The sequence below is a fragment of the Kryptolebias marmoratus genome, linkage group LG23 (assembly GCF_001649575.2).
Source record: "Kryptolebias marmoratus isolate JLee-2015 linkage group LG23, ASM164957v2, whole genome shotgun sequence".
NCBI classification, from domain to species: Eukaryota; Metazoa; Chordata; class Actinopteri; order Cyprinodontiformes; family Rivulidae; genus Kryptolebias; species Kryptolebias marmoratus.
In genome coordinates this window covers 12,866,126-12,888,331 of record NC_051452.1, presented here as the reverse complement: position 1 = coordinate 12,888,331, position 22,206 = coordinate 12,866,126, and the positions used below count along the sequence as shown (strand labels likewise).

The 22,206-nt window shown below is 41.0% G+C and overlaps 1 protein-coding gene and 1 long non-coding RNA gene across 4 annotated transcripts in view; one reads left to right on the top strand and one right to left on the bottom strand.

Annotated features, from left to right (window-relative positions):
* The window catches only part of LOC108251540 (ribonuclease inhibitor-like), a 157,365-nt gene extending 135,858 nt beyond the window's left edge, over positions 1 to 21,507 (top strand). Inside the window, exons 4-10 of one of the 3 annotated variants that reach the window (XM_037973842.1) lie at positions 596 to 769; positions 1,232 to 1,405; positions 7,314 to 7,487; positions 11,742 to 11,915; positions 15,049 to 15,222; positions 19,372 to 19,545; positions 20,189 to 21,507. In XM_037973842.1, coding sequence (XP_037829770.1) covers positions 596 to 769; positions 1,232 to 1,405; positions 7,314 to 7,487; positions 11,742 to 11,915; positions 15,049 to 15,222; positions 19,372 to 19,545; positions 20,189 to 20,201 — 1,057 coding nt within the window. In that variant the 3' untranslated portion in view covers positions 20,202 to 21,507. The remainder of the gene's footprint in view (positions 1 to 595; positions 770 to 1,231; positions 1,406 to 7,313; positions 7,488 to 11,741; positions 11,916 to 15,048; positions 15,223 to 19,371; positions 19,546 to 20,188) is intronic. The other 2 variants (XM_037973841.1, XM_037973840.1) reach the window with 2 other exon arrangements.
* Positions 1,871 to 3,385, bottom strand: LOC119616730. The gene is made up of 3 exons (XR_005232735.1): positions 2,934 to 3,385; positions 2,753 to 2,868; positions 1,871 to 2,681 (listed from the first exon to the last, which is right to left on the bottom strand). It is a non-coding gene; the product is annotated as an uncharacterized LOC119616730 (long non-coding RNA).
* Positions 21,508 to 22,206: the final 699 nt, after the last annotated feature.

Sequence of the window (22,206 nt, the reverse complement as noted above, 5' to 3'; positions counted from 1 at the left end):
GTCTGAATGAACTGAATGATGGTTCTCTAGTGGAGGAGATCCAACAGTCTCTGAGTTCAGGAAGTCTCTCCTCAGATAAACTGTCTCCTGCTCAGTGGTCAGCTCTGGCCTTCATCTTACTGACATCAGGAAAAATTCTGGATCAGTTTGACCCAAAGAAATATTCTACCAACAAAGAGGCTGGTATGAGGCTGCTGCCAGTGGTCAAAGCCTCCAAAAATGCTCAGTTAGTACAAATGACAAATGTATTGAAATATTTCTCAATAAGTAATACCTAACTAAACTGTGTAGTGTAATATGCAATTCAAATGGATCCACCTCAAAAGTGCAATGTTGATATTATAAAACATGACCCCTGGATGCTATACATTGCTGCTTCTGGTGGTATTCACACAAGCAAATCACTAGGTTTTTTTTTTTGTTTGTTTTTTGTCAAAACCCATTAAATGCAAAACTAACAAAGCTGCAGCTATGAGAGACACTTATCAGAAATATTTCATCAGATCAAACAGAAAAGTTGAACTTTCTCTTCACATCTGAAGAGAAATTGCCATTTATCCTGATGAAATCAGTTTCTTTTTCTGTGTCGTGACAGACTCTCTGCCTGTGGACTCTCAGAGACTCATTGTGAAGTGGTGGCCTCAGCTCTGAAGTCCAACCCCTCCCATCTGACAGAACTGGACCTGAGCTTCAATAACCTCCAGGATTCAGGAGTGAAGATTCTGTCTGCCGGACTGGAGAGTCCAAACTGTAGACTGGAGAAGCTAAGGTGATTTAAATTACAATTAGTTTTTCACTAAATTCACTTTAAAGGTTTTACCTTTTTAGTACATTGATTTGGGGATTTCTCTGAACATAAAACCAAAGATATTTCAGTGTTTCCAACTGTCTGTGAAGAAATCTGATCATTTGTCTCCAAAGATCCAACCTGAAGTCCAAATGTCAGAGAGATGTTGTTCTCAGTTTGTGTAACTTTGGAAGAAGCAGACAGAATTAGTGTCAGACTGCTGAAGCTTCATACTAGTGTCAGCTGAACTCCTGAGTGTATTTGTGTCAGGAACAGAGCGTTCACTTTCAGTGTGAACAGCTGGATTCACAGCTGGTTTTATATGATACATGATTGTTGTCGTTGAGATGAATACATGTTAATGTTAAGCTGCACATGCAAACCAGTACACATCTGAAAGGATTAGAATTTTTTTTTTTTTAATCTACTATATTATTTTTTTAGTTTGTGGAGCTGCAGTTTGTCAGAGATCAGCTGTTCTTCTCTGGGCTCAGCTCTGAAGTCCAACCCCTCCCATCTGAGTTATCTGGACCTGAGAGACAACAACCTGCAGGATTCAGGAGTGAAGCAGCTGTGTGGTTTTCTGGAGAGTCCACAATGTGGACTGGAGACTCTGAGGTCAGACAAGCTTAACACCCACCAGTGTGTGTGTGTGTGTTGGGGGGGTTACTTTCTGAGAGTTTCAATGAAACTTTCAGAAAGTAATCAGTGGTTTGACTTTTGATGTCAACCTGAGTAAAGATGGCAACCACAACGAATCAAAGTTGCCTGAACATTGAAAGTTATAACTTTATATATATTGAGCTTAAAATTGGTGTGGTGGTAGCTGAAGATCTTCCCTAACAAATACTCTGAGAACAACACATTGTCCAACATATTTGCATAAAACTTTGAGAGGAACTGTGAAATTTAACCCTGTTTACTTGTTTATCTCATGAACCACTGGATGGATTTCAGTGATTAATGAGTCATTCTACACTGAAAAAAATATGAAAATACAGTTTTTGATTTTTCAAATCTATATTTGTAAAAGTTCAGAGGGTTTCAGTGCTCACACCTGTTAGGAAAATAGATGTCAAAAGTTCCAAACTGTGTTTTGAAGAGGGTCCAATGTCTGTAAAAAGTTTGATCCAGATTCCAGTCTGTGTTGTTTTTGAAATGAGCTAAAGTGATAAAGATGGAGCCCTCCTCCCCACCCTAACACCCACACCCTCCTCCAGAAAAACTAATTAAAGGCTAGTCCCCTTTCATGTCAGAGTTGTAAAGTAAGATTATCTTAAGATGAGAAAGGTTTGCGTTGTAGCTGTTTGGTCAGACATTGTAAATAATCTCATATGAAATATTATGTTATCAGTTAGTAGTCTGAGTATGAGTTGTGAATGACTGTCAGCTTCTATTGTCAGGTTAGGTGGTTGGATGTGTGATCAGCAGGTGGCAGAGGTCTTTTTGAAAGTTACAAGATGCACCAGAACACAGACTGAGCAGTGCACAATATTTTATGAAACAATTTCTTTAAAACATTCTGTTAAAAACAAGGCTTCAGGCCCACTACTCGGCCACTGGAACGAAAGGTAGCAAAAAGGACGGACAAGTTCAATTATTCTAAAAAAGAAACAAAACATGCAATGCAAACAAAGTTAGTAAAACAAACAAAAAAAAAAAAAACATTAGTAACTTCACACAACAAATACAAACCGTAAAAAAAACACTTCAAACAATAGAACAACTGTTGTCATCTAGTCCAAATGCCCTTCGATGGGGCCAGAGGAGTAACGCCACGCCCCCACAGCCTGCCCGACCAGCGACAGGTCCAGCTGAGAGCGACCCAAACAAACAGCAATAAGACAAGACAGCAGAGCGTCCAAAGCACTGCAGCTCCAAACACAATCGGTGCCTGAAACAGAAACTCATTAACGGTGGATCCAGATAAAAGAGAAATCAAAAGCTGAATAGCAGGTAGCTTACCCAGGGGTGGAAACACAGCCTAACCCGGGAGGGAGCGGGTCAGCAGGTGAGGACCGGATAGAAGCCGCACGCCACGACAACCTCCAGCTCCAGCCGGCAACGTCAGCAGAGCGACACTGCAAAAACGCACGATAAGCGTAGCACCCAAAAACCAACCACGGATAGCAAAACCAGCACTTACGATCTAGACGAGTCGACCAAACACAGACCAACAAATAGCCGCTGATTGTAGCCACAGTGGGAGAAACAAATACACACACCTGCCGCAACCTGCCCAACTATAAAGGCATCTGCCCCGCCCACTAATCAACGGTGCGTCCCGAGCTACACCTGGCACGCAGAGCGGGGGAGGGTGGAACCCCATCCCACCACAGATGGTTTTGACCCAAGATGCAGACAAACAAGGTACGGTTTCCGACAGGTGCAAACGTGCAGCAAACAGTGAAACAAACTGCAAACACATGAATGATGCAAACTCCAAAACACGCAAACACAAAAAACAAATGCAACAGAAAAATGCTGCAATCACAAACAAAATGCTGACGCCTCCAGAACAAACTTAATGGCGAGGAGTTCCAATGTCATAATTCCTTTCAGTGGGTGTGAATCAATGGGAGAAAAAGGCACATGGGTGAAGTTTGTTGTCAGAGTCTGAACATTAGAACAAGTCAGCTCCAACTCCTGTGTCTGAGGCGTCTACCTCAAGAATGAACTGCTTATGGGGTTTGGACTGGATGAGGATAGGTGTTTGGGAAAACTTTTTCTTGAGTTCAAGGAAGGCAAGGTTGGCTTCAGAACAAATTGGTGTTGGTGGAAGTGAGAGCTGTAAGATGGGATGCGATTTGACTGTCGTTTCTGATGAAGACACGGTAGTAGTTTGCGAAACCTAGGAATTTTTGGAGTTGTTTGAGTGAGCCTGGGATGGGCCAATTCCAATACTGCTTTTATTTTTTTCTGGATTAGTGTGAACATGACCACCCTTGAGAATGTAGCCAAGAAAAGTAACAGATGGCTAGTTGGAACTCGCATTTCTCAGCTTTGACGAAAAGAATGGCGTCACTGGTTGGAGGGTGCTATTCATTGTGTGCTGGTTAGCCAAATATCTGAATTCACGCTAGTCCCGTGGGCCTTGTTGTTTTCCATTTCTTATCACCCAGGTTTCAAGAACACTAAGTCCGATGCTCTCTCTCCCAAGTTTTCTCCAGACGATGAAGATAAGACCACAGCTCTCATCCTTCCTCCTAGTTCTATCATTGGTTCTCTCACGTGGGAAACTTAAGGTATCATCAATCAAACCCTTCAGAAGAAACCTGATCCTGGCACTGGCCCACCCAACAAAATCTACTTCCCCACATTAGTCTGTGCCTGTCTCATCTACTGGATCCATTCTACCAAATTCTCATGTCACCCAGGAATCAGTTGTATCATCGCACTTTTCAGCCATAGATTCTGGTGGCCATCAGTCCATAAAGATGTTAAGGAATACATCCTTACCTGCCCAATCTGTGCCCACAACAAAACCAGCAATACTTCTTCAACCACTTGCCATACCAAAACGCCCCTGGTCCCACATTGCAGTCAATTTTGTCACTGGACTTCCCCCATCTAAAGGTATGACCATAATCTTAACCATCATTGATCGTTTCTCTAAAGCACATGTGTCAAACTCAAGGCCCGTGGGCCAGATCCGGCCCTCTGTAACATTTCATCTGGCCCTCTAGTCTGGGTCAGATCGAGTCTCGGATTCTTATTTTGCATAAAAAAACTGAGCCTAATTAGTGAAGTTTTTTATTGACAGTGACTTAGAAGCCAACAATATATAGTTTTAATTTCTGTATGATCAGGTTTTTGTTGATGGCTTTTTAAAAAAAAAAAAAATCTGTTTTAATGTTAAAAAATTAATTTAAAAGCTGAGTGAGGCGTAAGAAATGGCTGCTAATGATGAGCTTTTTGAAGTTTGATCTATTTATGTGTTCATTAAAGTCTGTTTGCTCTAAATTCTGTATGATCTGTAACTGGGAAAAGGTAATTGATATTTCTATATGAATGATTTGACATAATACATCTAAAACCAAGGTTAATTTATGTAATTTTTAATAAATATTGATCGTGATTGGCCCTTGGCTAGGACCAAGTTTCTAATTTTGGCCCCCTTGCGACACTGGGTTTGACACCCCTGCTCTAAAGCTTGCCATTTTGTCCCTCTCAGGAAAATTCCCACAGCCCTCCAGACAGCGCAATTTCTCATCAAGCACATCTTCTATCTACATGGTACCCCTCAGGAAAATGTGTCTGACTGTAGACCACAGCTAATTTCTGAAGTTTGGAAACAGTTTTGCTCAGCTCTTAATGCATAAATCACTCTCACTTTTGGTTATTACCCCCAGTCCAATGGTCAGACAGAATGCATAACCCAAGAACTCAAAGCCACCCTCTGATGCCTCACATCCACCAATCTGTCAGAATGGAGTCAGTTTCTTTCTTGGGTCGAGTATGATCACAATTGTCACACATCCTCTGCCACTGGTTTATCTCACTTCAAAGTCTCCCTAAGTTATCAACCACCTCTTTTCCCATCAGATAAAAAAGACTTCTCTGGTCCAATACCATCGCCGCCCAACAATGCACCACTGAGCAGAACAGTATTGCTGACCGGAAAAGGACTCCTGCACGGACCCAGTACTCACCTGGACAGAAAGTTTGGCTTTCTTCTCATGGCATTCCATTAAAATCCATTTCTAAGAATTTTGCTCCCAGAATCAGTGGTCCATATGAAGTTCACTCAGTCATCAGCCCCTCTGCCGTCCGCCTTCCCCTACTTCCCAGTCTTCACATTCATCCCACCTTCCATGTGTCCAAGCTCAAACCTGACCTTACCAGCACCTTTCTGTGCCATCCAGACCCTCCATGGATCACGACCCTTCATTAGTTCATTTCTTTGTAAATAGACCTTAAGTTTTCATTGTCTTCTGAGAGTATCTTGCATGTGGGTCAGGCATATAACCAAAACTACGTTATGATCTTAAAAAAATATAAATTAGGTTAAGTAAATTGGCTGATTAGATTAATGAAAATAGAAATAGTCAATAGTAACAGCCCTAAATTCAAGAAACACAATTTTTTTTAACTTTATCAGTTGTACATGTAGAAGGGTGAAAAACAAGTCATTAGTAAATAAAAACAATAATTAAGAAAATAGGCACCCCAACATAAATTTTCTCTTCTATCTTTAATCTCTCATTGTAATAAATTCCGTGGTGTTATCTTAGTTAGTCTGTGCAATTCCACACACAACCGCTAGGGGTGCGGCCGCGTTGGTGGCAAAGAGAAGAGTGAGTACACGAAGAGTAAATCTTCCAGTTGAATGTGAAGGAAGCTCAACGTGTGTGTCAATGAATATTGTTAAAACCCAAGATGCTCAAATATTAAAATATATATTTATTTGTGCTGATTAAAAAGGGTAAAAGTTATTAGAATAGTTAAAAACCATTTTACATATTTTTATTTTGATGGTTAGGTACAAGAGGTCTCAGAAAAGAGGACCATGTATTGGATTTAAAACAATAACTACAAAATCAATATGGTTCAGAGAAGTAAATATATCTGTGAATTAATTTTGTCATCTCATGGAGTTCATAATACTAAAGAGAGTATGTTAAGAGAATGATTGTTTGGTTTATAGGAATATTACAGCCATTTCTTATGGAATGAAACTAATGGTTCTCTACTGAAGTATGTTGTATCTGAAGTGTGTTTATAAGACACAAAGAATAAATCTTCCAGTTGAATGTGAAGGAAGCTCAACGTGTGTGTCTCATTTTTCTCATACCACAGCATCACATGTTGAGGGAAGATCATTCTCTACATTACCCTCAGCCAATCCAAGGTTGCAGGGTAACATACAGATTTGGAGGAGCTAAAATTTGGTGACAGTCATTAGCTGATATTTCTAAAACAGACTCATTTCATTTCCAGCACAAACTCTGGGCACAAACAGATCTTACAAAATGACTTTAGATCACACAAAATGTGATTTCTAAAATTTAACCAAAACAGCTTCAACACCATCATTTCTCATCATAAGATGATCTGAGTCTAAAACATTGACATGAAAGGCGGCGGGCGATATGCATTCCTCCAAGGAATGCTGGGCCTTTATTTAGTTCTGTGTTGAGATGAATCTGATGTGAAAGTTGTAGTGACACTAAAGTGCCGACATAAGGCTGATATTATACTGATCCACACTGAGGAGCTTCAGGAGAAACTCTGCTTTCTTCTTCTGGGCTTTAATTCAACATCAAATATTAAACATTGGCTCATTTACTTGGAAACTCTGACAAACTTGATTTTCAGCTCATAGTTAAAGTCATGACTTTCACAAAAAAAGCAGAGCTGAAACTAACAGTTATTATTTATTATTACTGATTAAACTACAATAATTCAAATAGTTTAGTTTCAAACAAGTTAAAACAGCTTTCAGTTGGATCAATGTTTTTCAGAGTTCAGAGTCTTTAAAACTCTTGTTTTGTTTTCTAAACTTGTGTCTTTTTTCTTTATTCAGTTTGTGGAGCTGCAGTTTGTCAGAGATCAGCTGTTCTTCTCTGGGCTCAGCTCTGAAATCCAACCCCTCCCATCTGAGTGAACTGAACCTGAGTGAGAACAACCTGCAGGATTCAGGAGTGAAGCAGCTGTGTGGTTTTCTGAAGAGTCCACAATGTAGACTGGAGACTCTGAGGTCAGACGTGCATTGTTCACTTGTTTGTGGTGGTGGTGGTGGTNGGGGGGGGGGGTTGTGGTCCCTATCAGATAGACACAGACCACACATAAAAACGTTGAATGCTGAAGAATTACATGTTCACTTTTTACATAATGTTTATTCTAATAGACGACTATGATAACAAGTTATTGCAGATTATGAATGACACAAAAATGTTCAAAACAGATCCTAGTATCAAGTACCAAGTTGAGTCAACCTTAAGTATTCAACTTGGTGGAAGGTGGACGTCTTTTTCTCTGTCTCCTGAGCCCTCCCTTGTCTGCCCTGCTCAGCTCTGTGTCTTGTCTTGTCTCTTTCCGGAGTCTCTCTTTGCATATTTTCCAAAATTTATAAACTATGGATCTGGTCAGCTGGTCTCTCAACGGAATTGATCAAATTTTCAGCTGGTGCGGTTTGCATTCACACTGCACTGAGTCAATTGAGCCAAACCCTTTGAGTAACCTGCCCCCCTCCCCCCTCGCCTGTGGTGGCACTGCACCAAGAACTACTGAAGGAAACAACACAAAAACCTCTGAAAAAGACACTGAGCGCAACTTCCTTCTTCAGGAAAAGTAAACAAAAATGGAGTGGCATCAAATTTTAGCAGTTTTAGGATTTCTGTTTTGTTGCCAAACAAACATTTTTCAATAATGGACTCATTTCTCCTGCTAGTGGTAGAAACGTGCATTTGTCATCTGCGATAACGGAGGCTGTCTAACTGAACAAGGTGGCCTTTAGGGCTTGGCTGCCCTTGAGCTGACAGGTACAGGGTGGCCAGAAGGACTGCGGCTTCAGTGGCTGCAGATGCAAAACTCGGGCATGGGAGGAATTTGGGGAGGCCATGGAGAAAGACTTTTGATTGGCCTCAAAGAGGTTCTGACAAAGCGTTTGACGACTCAAAAAGGGAAAGCAGGCCCCATCTAAAGCTGTGTTTGGTCTGAGTAGGAAACTACTCACCTGGACTGGGGAAATCGCTGAGTGGTCGAAGTATAACTTTGAGGATCTCCTTAATCCGACCACCAGTGAGGCATAGTCTACGTACTCTAGGGAAAACAAGTTCATTACCATGGCTGAGGTCACCGAGGTAGTCAAAAGGCTCTCCAGTAGCAGAACAGCATGGGTGGATTTCTCTCTGAGCTGCTGATGGCTCTGGACTTTGTGGGGCTCTCATGGTTGACACATCTCTTCAGAGTAGCATGGAAGACCAGGATAACACCAGTGGAGTGGAAGACTGGCATAGTAGTGTGTTCCAATTAATGGGGATCACACATTTCAGCCTCCCTGGGAAAGTTTATTCAAGAGTGCTGGAAGAGAGGCTCCAACGGACTATCAAACTGAGGATTCAGGAGGAGCATTGTAGCTTTCATCTGGGTCATGGAACAGTGGACCAGATCTTCACCCTTGCAGGGTTACGAAGGGAGTCATTTGAGTTTGACTCATGTTGTGGAATTTTCTTTAACAAGAGGACAGAGAGTTCTGTCTTTTGGGATATTTATTAAAGCTGTACAGCTGAGAAATATTCAGTAGACAAAAAAATCAGCAGAATGAGTCTGGAGCACACCACAGGTAGCCCCTCTTCTATACCCCTCTTGCATGCACATTTTGGTAACTTTCCATACAGTCGGGGGGGTCGGGGGACAGATGGGGTCAGATAGCTGACCACAAAGAGAAGTAATAAAACATGAGATAAGAACAGACCTCCTGGCGCCTGCACCCCAGAACCCTATAAAGATAAGGTAAACATTCTAGTACTCTAAAACTAAATCACAGTAACATGCATGCTCTGTTTTTCCACAGTTCACAAGCAGGTTACATGTAGTAAAGAATCATTGAAACAATTTTTATTCCCATTACACTCTGCAAAATACATGCATTTTGTAGATCTGGAGAAGGCTTATGAGTGTGCACCCCCCCAGCACACACACACACACACACGCACACACACTCACTCTGTGGTGGGTGCTATGGGAGTATGGGGTGCCTGAGTTGCTTTCGAGGGCTATCTGGTCCCAGTATAACCAAACCAGGAGCAGAGTCAAGCTTGTTCTTGATGTGGGTCGGACTCCACCATGGCGGTTCCTTGTCTCTGACATTGTTTGTGGTGTTCATGGACAGGATTTCAAGGTACAATTGTGGAGAGGAGTGCATCTGGTTTGGGAACCCCAGGATCTTGCCTCTGCTTTTTGCGAATGATGTGGCTCTCTTGGCATCTTTGGGTCATGACCTTCAGCGTGCACTGGGATGGTTCACAGTCAAGTGTGAAGTGGCTGGGATGACCTCTATGTCCAGGGCCATGGTTCTGGGTTGGGTTGGGAATGAGTCTCCCCCACACATGGTGGAGTTCAAGCATCTGGGAGGAATGGTAGGATGAAGTGGGAGATGGATTGATGGATCAGGGTCTCGTCCGCAGTAACAAGGACATGGCTTCGATCAGTCGTAGTAAAGGAAGAGTTGAGTCGAAAGGCAAAACTCTTGATTTACTGGTCCATCTATATTCCAACCCAACCCTCACTGCTCATGAGGTCTGGATCATGCTTGGTTTAATCCTTTTGAAGCCCTCGAAACGGAGGCTCCATTTGACCCGAAGGCCATGGGAGAGTTAAACCTGTTCAATAAAAGCTGTGAGTTTAAACAAAACTTGAAAGATCAACTGAGTTTCTTTTAGCTCACTACTTAACTCAATGTTATGAAGTGATAAGTAAAACTGAAGCCAAATTAAAGTGAGCAAGTTAAAATGAAATAAATTCAAGTTAAATTGAAGCCATATTGGTACAATGTAAAAAAAGAAAAAAGGTTAAATTAGCATAACTAACTGAAATAAAACCAAAAAGCTTTGGATTAGCTTAACTTTACAAAAACTTCAAAAGAAATTAGTCAAAGAGTAGTAATAAGTTTAGTATCACTAAAATTAACTATAAATTATTGGTGAATTAATAAGTTAAGTTGAATCGTTTGGTTCAGCTGAGGTAGCTGATCAGATCAGATGAAACGACAAGAAAGTCGATCAGTGAACTGCGACCTAGGGTGTCCGGGTGCCAAGAGCACATATGGACACCCTTATGTTTGAACATGGTGTTCGTTATGGACAATCCATGACGAGCACAGAAGTCCAACAACAGAACACCGCTCGGGTTCAGTTCAGTGGGGCTGTTCCTCCCAACCACACCCCTCCAGGTCTCACTGTCATTGCCCACGTGAGCGTGGAAGTCCCCCAGCAAAACATGGGAGTCCTCCAGTAACCCTTCCAAAGACTCCAAAAAGGGTGGGTAATCTGAACTGCTGTTTGGCACTTAAGCGCTAACAACAGTCAGGACCCGTCCCCCCACACATAGGCGGAGGGAGGCTACCCTCTCGTTCAGCGTGGTAAACCGCATTGTGCAGGCACCAAGATGGGGGGCAACAAGTATGCCCACTCCTGCCCGGCACCTCTCACCCAGGGCAACTCCAGAGTGGAAGAGTGTCCAACCCCTCTCAAGGAGACTGGTTCCGGAGCCAGAACCGTGCGTTGAGGTGAGCCCGACTATTTCTAGCTGGAACCTCTCAACCTCACACACCAGCTCAGGCTCCTTCCCCACCAGAGAGGTGACATTCCACGTCCCTAGAGCCAGCTTCTGTAGCCGAGGATCAGACTGCCAAGGTCCCCACCTTCGGTCACCACCCATCCCACATTGCACCCAACCCCTTTGGCCCCTCCCACAGTTGGTGAGCCCATGGGAAGGGGGACCCGTGTGACCTCTTCAGGCTGTGCCTGGCCGGGCTCCATGGCAAAAGCCCGGCCACCAGGCGCTCGCCAACGTGCCCCACCTCCAGGCCTGGCTCCAGAGTGGGGCCCCAGTGACCCGTGTCCGGGCGAGGGAAAACTGGATCCAAAATTTTTGTTCATCATAAGGGGTCTTTGGGCTGCACTTTGTCTGATCCCTCACCTAGGACCTGTCTGCCTTGGGTGACCCTACTAGGGGCATGAAGCCTCTGACAGCATAGCCCCTAGGATCATTGGGACACTCAAACCCCTCCACCACAGTAAGGTGGCAGCCCAGGGAGGGGAGGTGGCTGCCCAGGGAGGGGACAACAGAGCTGAAACTAACAGCTATTATTTATTAAACTGCAATAATTCAAATAGTTTAGTTTGAAATAATTTTAAAACAGTTTCAACAGCTCAATGATTTTCAGAGTTCAGAGTCTTTAAAAGTCTTGTTTTGTTTTCTAAACTTACATGTTTTATTCTTTATTCAGTTTGAGGAGCTGCGGTTTGTCAGCAATCAGCTGTTCTTCTCTGGGCTCAGCTCTGAAATCCAACCCCTCCCATCTGAGACATCTGGACCTGAGTGACAACAACCTGCAGAATTCAGGAGTGAAGCAGCTGTGTGGTTTTCTGAAGAGTTCACAATGTAGACTGAAGACTCTGAGGTCAGAAATGTTTATCAATCAAAGTTGATGTTCAAGTTGATGTCCAACAAATTTCAACCCAAAAAATATCTAAAGTGTACAAAAACAATTTACAACAAATTAGATGGGCTGAAAATATTTAAAAATAAAAGAAACAAAACTACTTAAAGAAAACACTAAACTTTTAAACAAGACATAATTTAAAAGTTCATATTAGCATCAGGTGTGGCTAATTAGCCACGCCACACCTAGCACCCAAAGACTGGCATCTTAAGACAACGCAGAAATTCAGAGACAAAATCAGCAGTGGTCCAGAAACAGCTGACCAGAAAAGACCCATAAATTTCAGTTAGCTGATCAACATTACTTAAAGCAAACTATATTAAACTTAAGCTGACAATGAGAGTCGGGACTTATTACCCGTTTACACACGCAGACTCACACGTGGACATGGAAGAAGAGAGGAGAAAAGCGGCAAGCTGCCATTCACCTATGATCACACCTGAAGTGATGCGTTCATAGAAATATACATTTCTATACTACTACAGTTTGTAAAAAGTCTGATCCAGATTCCAGTCTAAGTGTTTTTTGTACACTAAAGAGTTAATCAGTGTGGATTTTGCAGGTTCCTTTATTGCAGACAACTGTTAACAGACAGAGCAGCAGTAATTACTTCCTTCTGCCGTTCCAGTACTTCATTGGCTTTCTGAGGTAGCAGAGCTCAACGTGTTTGATATGCCCTCTGGTGGCGAACTGCTGCCACTACATGCTTATGCCAACCCTTTGTCTCAATAGGAGATATGGAGCTTAATGAACAATTTACACAATGAAATAAAATAAATCAAAAGGTAGGGGGCTGTAATCATGTTTAAAGTCCTGTCTAAAGTCCATGTTGTCCTTGAAATGAGATAAAGTGATAAAGATGGAGCCCTCCTCCCCACCCAAACACCCACACCCTCCTCCAGAAAAACTAACTCACTAAAGGCCTAGCATTTCTTAAAGGAATGCATATCACCCGCCACCTTTCATGTCAGAGTTTTAAAGTAAGATCATCTTCTGATGAGAAAATATAGATTTGTAGTTGTTTTGGTCAAACATTGTAAATGATGTGAGTGATCTCATATGAAATCTCTGTTAGCGATCAGAGTATGTGTTGTGAATGACTGTCAGCTACTACCAAACCAAATTTAGCTCAATATCTGTAAAACTAACTCAGTTTTAGCTGTTTTTGTGTTGAGTAAGGTAGATTAGCTGTGACAACCATCCTGAACTTGGATGTGATAAGGACAAAATAAAAACTCCCAACCCTGAAACACCTGCTTTTTGTCCTCACACAGGGTCAGAAAGATGCACGGAGTCAGAGAGTCAAAAACAGCCATCTTAAACAAATTTATTCACTTTCAGCGCTGAAAGGGAGACACTTACCAAAGTTCAGAGCACTCAGCCTACATCGCAATCTAACTTCCTGTTTGATGTATTTTTGTTACTCGAAAAGCAAAACTTCAGTCCCGTCTGGTATTGTCCCATGTCAGTGTTTTTCCATTCTCCTGGCCTCTGGTGACAGATGGAGACTTTCAATAAGGAGACTCAGATTTCCCTGTGCACAGTTTTAGCTCCAACCATGGCAGTCAAAAGATGTTAGTATCTGGCTCAAAGGACCAAGTTGTTGTAAAACATAAATAATAATGGTAGAGTCAATGAATTCAGTTATGTTTCTTTACTTGTGGCAAGGAGACGAGTCAGCACAACAACACAGAGTTGGGTGAAGAAAAAGCACAAATGCATTGTATCTTATATCTTTTCGTAAAGGCTTTACACAAAGTTTCTCATTGTCTTGCCTAGGGAGTCAAGGTTTTCAATCTTATCTCCTTCCAGCCCACGCCATCTGATTATTTTCCCTGTCTTCCCATCACACACAGTTTATGCACACCAAGTTCCTCCCAAAAGAGTCTTCATGGAAGGTGACAAGCATTCATTTTGCATTAAAGGCCTACCATACAGATAATTTTAACAACATTCCTCAAATGATTAGGGTGGCAGAAGATTAATCTGTGGTGGTTAAGGCCACCATTGGACACCCTCTGGCTTTGCCATTGTGTCTGGTGGTGGATAAAATTGCTCCCACCACTTGCCAGGATTCTTCACTCTCTGCCACCTCAGACAGTAAATTATTGTGGTGATTGGGCTTTGTTTAAGTTTTATTTTTTTTAAGTTCTTTGGTTTGTGTTTTTGTTTTGTTTCTATTCTGTTATTTGGTTGTATTTGCTTTTTGTTTTGTCTCATTTTCATGTTTCATTTCACTCTTCCCCAGTCACTCACTTGCCTGTCAGCCACGCCCATCTACACCTGTCCTGACTCTGTAATCATTCCACCTGTTCCCACTCACCTCATTATCCTCAGTGTTCAAAACCGGTCACTCTTGGCATACCTTGCTGGTTCATTGTTTGTTCATTGTTTGTTTGTTGTTGTCTGGTTGGTTGTCCTCGCTCCGTGTTCCTGGTTCCTGTCTTCAGAGTTCCGTTCCGTTTATGTCTTTAAATTTAGTTTTTGTTGGTTTACTGCCACGTCAGCTTTTTGTTTTCATTTGTTTCTTTAGTTTAATAAATTAGTTTATTTTCTTTAAAATGAGTCTGCGCTCTGGGTTCTTCTCCATCAGTTCCACGCAGCCTGACAAATATCACTGCATTAGGGTAAATATAGTTTCCCTCCAAAGAATTATCAGCAGATATCTAATGTAAAACTTCATCCCTTGTGAAAAACTTTCTCTAAACTTAGTTTCAGTCGATCAGAAACACACGCAAATGTGTCTGTGCAGCTAAACACCATTAAGCACTGTGGGAGCGCGCAGCCTGTTTGATGCTTTAGTTCTTGGAATCAAACAATGTTAACACTAAAGAGCATATATTTGTATGCCCTGTTCAACTCCAGTCGAGACAAACATTCATCTTGAACACCAAAATTATCACTATTCAAGACCTTCAGCGACAGGGGTCATTGGCTTACTGCTTGTTATTACTGATTAAACTTTGATTTTTACAATAATTTTATTTGAAACAAGTTAAAACAGCTTTCAGTTGGATCAATGTTTTTCAGAGCTCAATCCTTAAAAGTCTTGTTTTGTTTTCTAAACTTACATGTTTTATTCTTTATTCAGTTTGTGGAGCTGCAGTTTGTCAGAGATCAGCTGTTCCTTTCTGGGCTCAGCTCTGAAGTCCAACCCCTCCCATCTAAGAAAACTGGACCTGAGAGACAACAACCTGCAGGATTCAGGAGTGAAGCAGCTGTGTGGTTTTCTGGAGAGTCCACAATGTAAACTAAAGACTCTGAGGTAAGGCATGTTTAACACCCACTAGTGAAGGCAAAGTGATAATGTTTTGACTCAACTGTAAGAAAATTATTTCACAAAGCACTTAAGTGAATTTATAGAAAATTTCAGCTACAACTGATTAACTTGGGGATTCAACCTGACTCTGATGGTTGCCACAGAAAAACATCTTAAACACAGAAAAGGCTTTAACTCTGTCAGTTTTACAGGGATTAAGTGAAAACTTTGTAATGGTAATAAATGGGACTAAACTCAAAATTCATTATAAGTGCAAACTGATTACATAAAATCTATGTTTAAAAGTTTTCCTCATAATATTTGAGGCAAAATACACTGCCTGGCCAAAAAATAGTTGCCACCAAAAAAAATAAGTTACACATTCTAATATTTCATTTGACCACCTTATGCTTTGATTATGTCACACATTCGCTGTGCCATTGTTTCAATAAGCTTCTGCAATGTCACAAGATTTATTTCCATCCATTGTTGCATTAATTTTTCACCAAGATCTTGTATTGATGATGGGAGAGACTGACTGCTGCACAAAGCCTTCTCCAGCACATCCCAAAGATTCTCAATGAGATTAAAGTCTGGACTCTGTGGTGGCCAGTCCATGTGTGAAAATGTCTCATGCTCCCTGAACCACTCTTTTACAATTTGAGCCTGATGAATCCTGGCATTGTCATCTTGGAATATGCCCGTGCCTTCAGGGAAGAAAAAAATACATTGATGGAATAACCTGGTCATTCAGTATATTCAGGTAGTCAGCTGACCTCATTCTTTGAGTACATACTGTTGCTGAACCTAGACCTGACCAACTGCAGCAACCCCAGGTCATAGCACTGCCCCCACAAGATTGTACAGTAGGCACTAGGCATGATGGGTGCAACACTTCACCTGCATCTCTTCTTACCCTGAAGAGTCCCTCTGGAACAGGGTAAATCTGGACTCATCAGACCACACGACCTTCTTCCATTGCTCCAGAGTCCAATCTTCATGCTCCTTAGCAAATTGGAGCTTTTTTTCTGGTTAGCCTCCCTGATTAGTGGTTTTCTTAAGGCTACACAGCTGTTCAGTCCCAATCCCTTGAGTTCCCTTTGCATTGTGCGTGTGGAAATGCTCTTACTTTCGCTATTAAATGTAACCCGGAGTTCTACTGTTGTTTTTCTTCGATTTGATTTCACAACATTTAAGTGATCACAGATCACGATCATTCTGGATTTTTTTCTGGCCACATTTCTTCCTCGAATGGGTCTCCACTAGCCTTCCAGTTTTTAATAATGCATTGAACAGTTCTTAACCCAATTTTAGTAGTTTCTGCAATCTCCTTAGATGTTTTCTCTGCTTGATGCATGCCAATGATTTGACCCTTCTCAAACAGACTGACATCTTTTCCACGACCACAGGATGTCTTTTGACATGGTTGTTTAAGAAATGACAAGCAACTTATTGCACCAGTTGGGGTTAAACAACTTGTTGCCAGCCGAAACATAATTGCCCATGCAGTAATTAAATTAAATTATCCAATAGGAGGCTTGTACCTGTTTGCTTGGTTAAATCCAGGTGGTGGCTTTTTTGGGGCAAGGCAGTGTATCTCATAACGTACTAAATGGAAAAACTGAAGCTCTTAGAAAGTAAACATTGAATGTACATCTACAACTAATCAGCTTTGGAGTTCACCTAAATCAAGATGGCCACCACAGCTAATGGACCTTAGCTGACACAAAAATGGCTAAACCTCAGTAACTTTAACAAACATTGAAGAAAAACATTTGGTGGTAGTAGCTGACAGTCATTGTGCCTTTTTGAATTTGACAGTCATTAACAATACAGACTCTAAGACAGTCGTACCCAATCTTGATTTGTTTTTTGTTTATTTGGAGTATTGATCTTAATTGATGACACAAAATCTGTGTTTAAAAGTTTCCTCACATTTTTGGAATCAATTCTGTCTGTTAGCAAAATATATCATAATGTACCGTACAAGATGGAAAAACTGAAACTCTTATAAACACTGGTTGTACATCAGCTTTGGAATTAATCTGAATCAAGATGGCCACCACAGCTAATGGAGTCTAGCTGACACAAAAATGGCTAAACCTCAGTGACTTTAACAGACATTGAGGTAAAATGTAATGTCATATTTGCTGACAGTCATTAACAATCCAGACTCTAAGCCAGCGATGTCCAGTTCTGGTCCTGAAGGGTCACTATCCTGAAGGTTTTAGATGTTTTTCTGCTTTGTGTAATTTACAACATAGAGTTTTAGCAAAGTCAGGATGAGCCAAGGCCACAAAAGCAAACAAAACTCAAATGTTCTTATTATTTAGTTCACTAACCTATATACAAAAAATATTTATTAAACAAAATGATTGGGTCTAAAAATAAATGGCAGCTCACCCCTACAAACTCAAAGTAACTGGTTGGCCAAAATGGCACAGTGGATTGGGTGTGGCTGTTTGGGCTGTGCAAAGGAATGGAACTGGCATAATCACTTCTGCAGCTCATCTTTATGCAGCACCGTCTCATCAGGCAGCCAATCCCGTTCTGACAATAGTTTTGTGAGGATCATCTGTGGTTTTTGACCAATCGCGGCTGGGTTACCTGAACACTGATTAACATACATTAGATGCACACACACATAACACCTTACAACAGTAGTCGTAACACCCCCTTTCTCCAAGAATTAAACATCACTCTAACTAATTACCTGAAAAGGGAGAAAAAATAATAATTACACAGATCTTGATGACGTTTCAGCCATCGCATTTTCTTTACCCTTTTTTGTAGTTTACTTGTAGATTAAACTCTTGCATCAAAACCAACCAGTGCATGAATCTGTGATTAGAGTTGGGCATTTGTGAAAGGAAAACAAGTGGGTTATGATTTGTAAACACTTAAACTGGTTGTGAACTGGATCCAATATAAACTTCAAAGTTCTGTAAAGCAATGAAAAAGAGTCTCTTTTTCTATTGTACTATATAGCTGATGTTTATTACTAATATGATGTTTATCATAACAGCTCTTACACCGCACTACTGATGGGAACAGCAGTTCTTTTGCGTGTACTGAATCCCTAGAACTAGTTCATTAAAATGATTTGTTCAAAAGATTCATTCACCGATTCATTCAGTTCACGCAGTTTATTCATGTAGTACACAAGTGAATGACACAGTGCCACTTCCAGCACAGTACTAAGCACACGAATCCCTCCTCGGCGGCAGTTCTTTGTTTCTGCACATGAATCACTGAACATGTTTGAATGAAACTCTCTGATAATAATGGGTGTACATCAAAAACTGATTTACTTTTGGAGGTAACCTGATTAAAGATGGCTGCCACAGCTAATGAACTTCAGCCAACACAAAAAGGGCTACACCTAAATGGATTTTCAAATAGTAGTACTAAAATTTAGTGTGGTAGTAGCTGACAGTTATTGACAACACATAGCGTAAGTACTAACAGATCATATCAGATTGTGCCAGATGTGGAAGAAAAATCAGATTGACTGATAAGATCCTGCTGGGTATGACATCAATGGCAGAGGTCCACCAGGTTTCTCGTGGTCCACGGTCCTGCAAGTTTTAGATGTTTCCCTGCTCTAACACACCTGATTTTAATCATTGAATTAGCGGCTCTGAATGTCATCAAGTTCTGCAGAAGCCTGTCAATGACTCAGTCATTTCAGTCAGATGTGTTGAAGCAGGGAAATGGCTAAAATATGCAGGACAGTGGGCCATGAGGACCAGGGCTGGGGACCTTTGGTGTTTGGTGCAGATCTGTTCACAGTTTGATGCCAGGTCATGTTGCTCTTAAAGTGATCTGCCCCTTTAGTGATGATGAGGAGGCCTTGTTCTTCCTCACTAATAAGCTTGTTTAAAAGACTTTGTTTTACAATCTGGGTCAGGCAGATTCTTTTGCTTGGATCTGTTTCATCCCTGGGATATTCTGTTTAAAGTTCTTCTTTAATAAATTGTTAAAAACAACAACAACAACAACAACAACAACAACAAGCTGTCTCTTCCTGTCTCCCTTATCTTTTTACAATGACACAAAATATCACATAAAATTTAATGAAATGGTGATCACAGTTCAGAGTCTTTAAAAGTGTTGCTTTGTTTTCTAAATTTACATTTTTCATTATTTTTTCAGATTGGGGAGCTGCAGTTTGTCAAAGATCAGCTGTTCTTCTCTGAGCTCAGCTCTGAAGTCCAACCCCTCCTATCTGAGAGAATTGAACCTTGGCTCAAACAACCTGCAGGATCCAGATGTTCAGCAGCTGTTGGATCTTGTGAAGAGTCCAGACTACAGCCTGCAGACTTTGTTGTAAGTAGAAGGTTGGAGTCGTTCCTGCTGCTTTAAGCAGAATTTGACTAAACCCAGTTCTTCTCAAAGCAAAGATCCAGTGTTTCCTGTAAACCTGCAGCTTCTCAGTAACTGTATTTCTGAAAGAATCTCTGAGAGGAGAACAGGGACTGGTTTCAGGATCACACAGAAAGACAAGAAAAGAAGGAAAGACCCAGCATTACTTGAAGGAATGCATATCACTCACCAAAATAACATCTAATGTGATCATGTGATATCTCACATCATCTGTTAGTACTTGGAGGATGTGTTGTGAATGACTGTCAGCTACTACCACACCAGATTTTAGCTCGATATTTGTAAAATTTGCTGAGGTGTCAGCATTTTTGTGAAACTTAAATGGCTGTGACGACCATCTTGAACTGGGTTGACGTCAAAATTTAATTAGTTGTAGATGTATCTAAAATGTATTTACTGAAAGTTTAAACAAAATCCATCCAGTGGTTCATGAAATATTTTGCTTACAGACAAGCAGGGTTGACTCCCAACAGTTACTGACAAAGGTTTAACCAAAGATGTTGCTGAATGTGTTGTGATTGAAGTATGTGGTGGGGTCTCTGAAAGACTCATTTATCACTTCTGTTGCTTCTTCTTCTCTCTACAGCTGGAAGTTATGACCTTTATGAAGGAGCCACTGAAGATGATGGTGTGTTTCTGAGAGAAGATGAGCTGTGTCCTGATGATCCCTCAGTCTAAAAACATGCATGATATCTTCTTCAGAAGTCCCGCTCTACTCCACTCAACTCTGCTCTATAACGAATGCATTGCGTCTCCACCGGCCAGTTCGTATAACCACTGCCTGTGTCCTGTTTTTTTTCTCGCTATCTGTCAGTTGGAGTGAGCTTCCTTAGGGTCTGCTCCTTTTTTAATATAGTTTGACCTGGTGTGTGATGTGGTCAGTGTAAACACCCTTTGCCATGCCAAGTCTGCTTCTCACTGGAGCAGGCAGTCCTTCTTGTAACTTGGCTCGCAAAATTGATTGCTCCATTCGGTTAAAATCTAGATCATTTCATGTGACATTTTTCCTGGTTTGGTGAGCTCTTGACATGTAGGCTCTGAGGTTTTCCTCTTCTCCCATTAGTTTGATGAGAATATTGTCTGTATGTACATTGGTAGGAAATGTTTCTTTCAAAACTCTCCACATCTGACCTCTGTGTGCCACAAACAGTTCTGCGTCATTCCTTGTAGTTGCAGTGTAGCAGCAAAGTCCTGGTTTCTCTAGGATATCTTCTATAGCTAGAACCCCAAGGAGATTATCCAGAAGTCTCTTTATGTGTCCCATAACTGGCTGTGTCCCAGTCAAAGCCTATTCCAGCTTTGAAATCTATGGCGGTGCACCATCTTGAAGCATACACAACTTCTCAATTATGTCTGTCATATCAGTACTTTGCCAAGGCTCATACTCCAGATTCTGTCCTCAAATCGGTACTGAGGCCATCTTCTTTGCCTCTCTCTTGCACAGGTTATATCTTCCAGAGCTGCTGTGAAGAGCTTTGTGCTTTTTCAGTTATTTTCCTTTATCTTTAATTTCTTTATGTGCTCTGTCAGAAACTGCTGGTCCTCATAGCCATTTTCACACAACAATGATCTTCAACAGCTTCGATCTCTTTTAAAGCTCGATAAATGTCTCAATCCCTGGGTGACATAGGGGTATAAGAGAAGGAACACTGACAGTCAGAGTCCTCGTCATTGCTTCTAGAATCTGTCACTAGTGTCATCATCCACTGGAATCATCTTCTCCGTCTGTCCAACGTTTATCATTTTTATGGATAGATGGATGGATGGGCTAACATCATGGCAAGGGCGGTCATCATAGTCAGAGGCGCAGTTATAAAAAGGAGCACGCAACAAATATCTGACTAAACACTGAATTTGAAGTAGAAACAGTGAAACAGTTTGTAAATAGCTTGTGTCAGTGTAATTACTTTTTCATATTTTCTCAGTAAATATACATTTTGACAAATTGAACTTGTTTTGGAACCTTTTTTTATGATGTGCAATAGAAAAATAAGCAATTTATTATGTTTATGCATCTTGTACTGTATAACATTCATGTTAACAGTGACTTTAGTTACAGAACTGGATTCTTCTCACCTTTCATTAGCGCCTTCCATGAAGCCTGTATGTTGAAGCATACAGGAGTTATAGCTTTCTGAAGTTGGCATATCCATTTGGCAAAGTTTGGCACATTTTGGATATGGCCTGGACTTTACCTCACAAAAATATTTACAGAATAGTGATTTTTTTTGTGCTATCCTTCTGAAATTTGAACTCAAAACAGATAAGGCTTGATTCTACAGCCTCATTTGGTTTCCCTATCCACAACGTCCTTTCTCTATGTGCAGTAATATGATTAAAAAAAAGAGAAAAATCTAGAAAAGAAAAAAAGTGCTTGATTTCTTCGTGTTCCAACTTCAATAGCTACAATTTGGTTAAAGTTACAATAATTTTGAAAGCTTTGGTAAAAAAAAAATTAAAGTGTTAACTTGATATGCAGCCCTATCGTTGGTTTGTAACCCCAAAAGGTTCAAAAATATCATCTAATTTAGTTTGGGTATGTCTTGTCAAGGCTTCTCTGCCATCAGCTTATCTGTTGTTTTTAAACTGTTACTTGTGTTTTTC